The sequence below is a fragment of the Sinocyclocheilus anshuiensis genome, unplaced genomic scaffold (genome assembly GCF_001515605.1).
Source record: "Sinocyclocheilus anshuiensis isolate Anshui unplaced genomic scaffold, SAMN03320099.WGS_v1.1 scaffold293, whole genome shotgun sequence".
Taxonomy (NCBI): domain Eukaryota; kingdom Metazoa; phylum Chordata; class Actinopteri; order Cypriniformes; family Cyprinidae; genus Sinocyclocheilus; species Sinocyclocheilus anshuiensis.
In genome coordinates, this window is record NW_015540858.1 from 817,997 (window position 1) to 821,099 (window position 3,103).

Sequence of the window (3,103 nt, forward strand, 5' to 3'; positions counted from 1 at the left end):
TTGCTTTAATGGCAGCATTTTAAATTTATTTTATTTTTTATTTACTTATGCAGTTTTTATTTATTTATTTTCCAGATTTTCACCACGGGACTCCATTGCACAGACTAGATACGTTATAATTTTCATGTAAATTTTGAAAATGTATCAAACATAACCTAACTCTCTCCAATGAACACTTGCCTGCATTGCTTTAACAAAACCAATGAGCCACCAGTTCGTTCGGCGAGGAAAGAGTTAAGCGCGAGTATCCCTGACCGTGCATGCGCGCCTGAACTCCGACAATCTGATAAAGGTCCGTCCGCTGCCCTTCGGTCCGTTTCCAGTATCTGGAGGAAGATCCGGACTATGCCGTTCACGCACCTCAGAGTGCCACATCCACTGGCAGAGGAACATCTGTGCTGGGAGCCCATATCAGTGACCGTCCAGCTCTAAAACCCATCTCAAGATGCCAAACTTGCTTTTGGTTTTCTATTTACTTCTAGGACTGAATAACTTTATCAGCGCGCAAAACTCCGCGCCCTGGAGGAACCGGATCAAGTGGGTGAATAACGGCCAGGTGTTCAGTTTAATGAGCACCGGCTCGGAGTATCACGCACCGGTGGCGTCCAGAAGACAGTCCAGGGTGTTTCTAAGCAGCAATAGAGATGCTGTCCGGGACAGGACCATGCAAATTCGAGTGGAAGCGTCTGATTCTGCGGCCACTAATAGCGGCAGCACCACGCTTTTGGGTCCGGACCGCATGCAATACATCGCGGCCAACAGCCGCGCGCCTGGCGCCAGACAAATGCAGGTGCGTCAGCGGCTCAGAGCACCTCCAGGAACCAGATCCAACGCCAGCGCTCCGTCCGAATACTCCGGCGGCAGAAGAACCTCGGCACAAGGGGAAAATACCGCTCGGAGGGCGCCAGCGGTTGCCAATTTCCAACACCTGGAAGCGCCTACGGAGAATTCAAACACTTTAACTAATGGAAACTATAATGAAGCGGGGCTCTCCAGAGCGCAAACGCCAAATGTGGAGCAGGGAACCACGTCTGAAAGTATGGCGGGAGAAGATCCGCGAAACAGGAATACGGTTTTCTATAACATCTATCCGCCCGACGGTAGGACGGTCATCCCGCGCCGCGCGCCGCCTGGCACCGGTTACGGCACCAGATACTTCCAAAACGGTGAGCTGCGCGCAATGGACGATTTTAGCCTCAACATATGGGGGGATGTGTGGGATTTCTTTAAAACAGACTGTTTTCAGTGTGCTTGTGTTGTGCTCTACTGCAGGTCTTCCTGATCTTGTGCCAGATCCATATTCCATCCAGGCAGGCTCATACATCCAGCGCGTCCAGATGTACGCGCTCCGGTGCGCGGCGGAGGAGAACTGCCTGGCGCGGTGCGTTATGAGTTATCATCTGTGTAGATTTACAGCGACCATAAAAAGCATTTAGACACAAGTCACGCTAATTTACCTACCTAATTTGGTTCCGGTCATAAATCACATAAATTAAAGAACATTTTTCCAAATCTGTCTTTTTTATTTTTTTTATTTACATTTTTGCCAGAATCCTGAAAAACGTACGATCCTATAACCGTAAATATTTTATATATTTGTTCTCTGTCTGTCTTTTGCATTTATGACAGCATTTTTATTAAAAAAAATTTTTTTTCAGAATTCTAAAAAACGTAAAGGCCTATATTCCATAAATTAAAGAACGTTTTATAGTATCTGTTTTGCGTCTCTCTTTTGCTTTAATTACAGCATTTTTTCCTAAATCTATTTTTTTTTTTCAAACATTTCCAGATGTTCACCCCAGAACCCCATTGTAGGGAAACTAGACACGTTTTATACTTTTCATGTAAATGTATTTGATCAAACATTATCAAACATAGTCTAACGCTCTCCAAAAACATGCACTTTTGCCTGTTTTGCTTTAACAAAACTAATGAGACACCAGTTTGTTCAGTGATGAAGAGAGTTGAGCAAACATTCCTGAATGGATTTATTATAATATTATAATCTGAATTTATGTTTTTTATAAAAAAAAAACAAAACATTATTTGTGAATAATTTTGGCAATGGAGTACATAAGCTCAGATAACCTATCATTTGCAAAAAAGAAATAGAAAATCTGTGCTAATTCAAAGAAAACAAGTTGATAAAAAGATTGAATCCAATATATGGTCATAATATAGCATAATGAGACAATTATAAGCCATTTTTTGTAGGTCGGCCATTTTTGACCAGGAACACCACATGTATAACAAGTTGGGAATAAAATCCCCAAAAAGTACTAAAATTATAATGTTTTTGGGTGTGAGCAAAGTCAGTAAGTTTTAGACCAATACGATAGCATTAACTAGCATTTCAGAAAAAAGAAAATCCTTTCCGAATCAAAATGACCAGAACACAACATGAGGGTTAAAAATTTTTGAAAATCATTTCATTAGATACAAAATATCAAAGAAAATGTCATTTATTGTACAAGAATGATGTACAAACACACACTCAAAGCTAAACATTTGACTCTAAGACCCTAACAATTTACTTGAAGCCTTTAAATATAATGCATTATAAAAGTATTTTAATGCATTAATTAAGCACCTTATAATGCATTGTATGATTTCATTGAATGTTATAATACATTTTCTTTACTCCGGTGGTTTCTTCTACTATGACCCTTGTGTGAACTTGACTTCATACTTCAACTAAAACCACTAAAGCACCAGCGGATTCAAACACACTGAGACTTCAAACATCATGAAAAGTGAACGTTAGTAAAGAGAAAAGATCTTGATTTCAGTAAACTTATTTTTTGTGGTGCATGACCTCTTGTGACCCAATGATCCATGAGCTCATCTTCTGCTGTCTTTCATCTTTCAGCTCTGCATACAGACCCACAGTCAGAGACATCGACTACAGGGTTCTGCTGCGCTTCCCACAGAAGGTCAGAAACATGGGAACAAATGACTTTCTGCCCGTCAAACCCAGACATCAGTGGGAGTGGCACAGCTGTCATCAGTGAGAGTCTGATTAATTATACAATACTTATAATCATTCAAATGATTGCACAGCCATGCATCTTTAAATCAAATCAGATGATTTGCAAAAAAAAAA

The 3,103-nt window shown here is 40.6% G+C and overlaps 1 protein-coding gene across 1 annotated transcript in view; it reads left to right on the forward strand.

The window, feature by feature from the left end:
* Positions 1–342: 342 nt before the first annotated feature.
* loxl5b (lysyl oxidase-like 5b) overlaps positions 343–3,103 on the forward strand; it is a 5,582-nt gene continuing 2,821 nt past the window's right edge. The window contains exons 1-3 of the mRNA XM_016485421.1: positions 343–1,166; positions 1,273–1,381; positions 2,870–3,007. Of these exons, the coding sequence (XP_016340907.1) occupies positions 446–1,166; positions 1,273–1,381; positions 2,870–3,007 (968 nt within the window). The 5' untranslated portion in view covers positions 343–445. The remainder of the gene's footprint in view (positions 1,167–1,272; positions 1,382–2,869; positions 3,008–3,103) is intronic.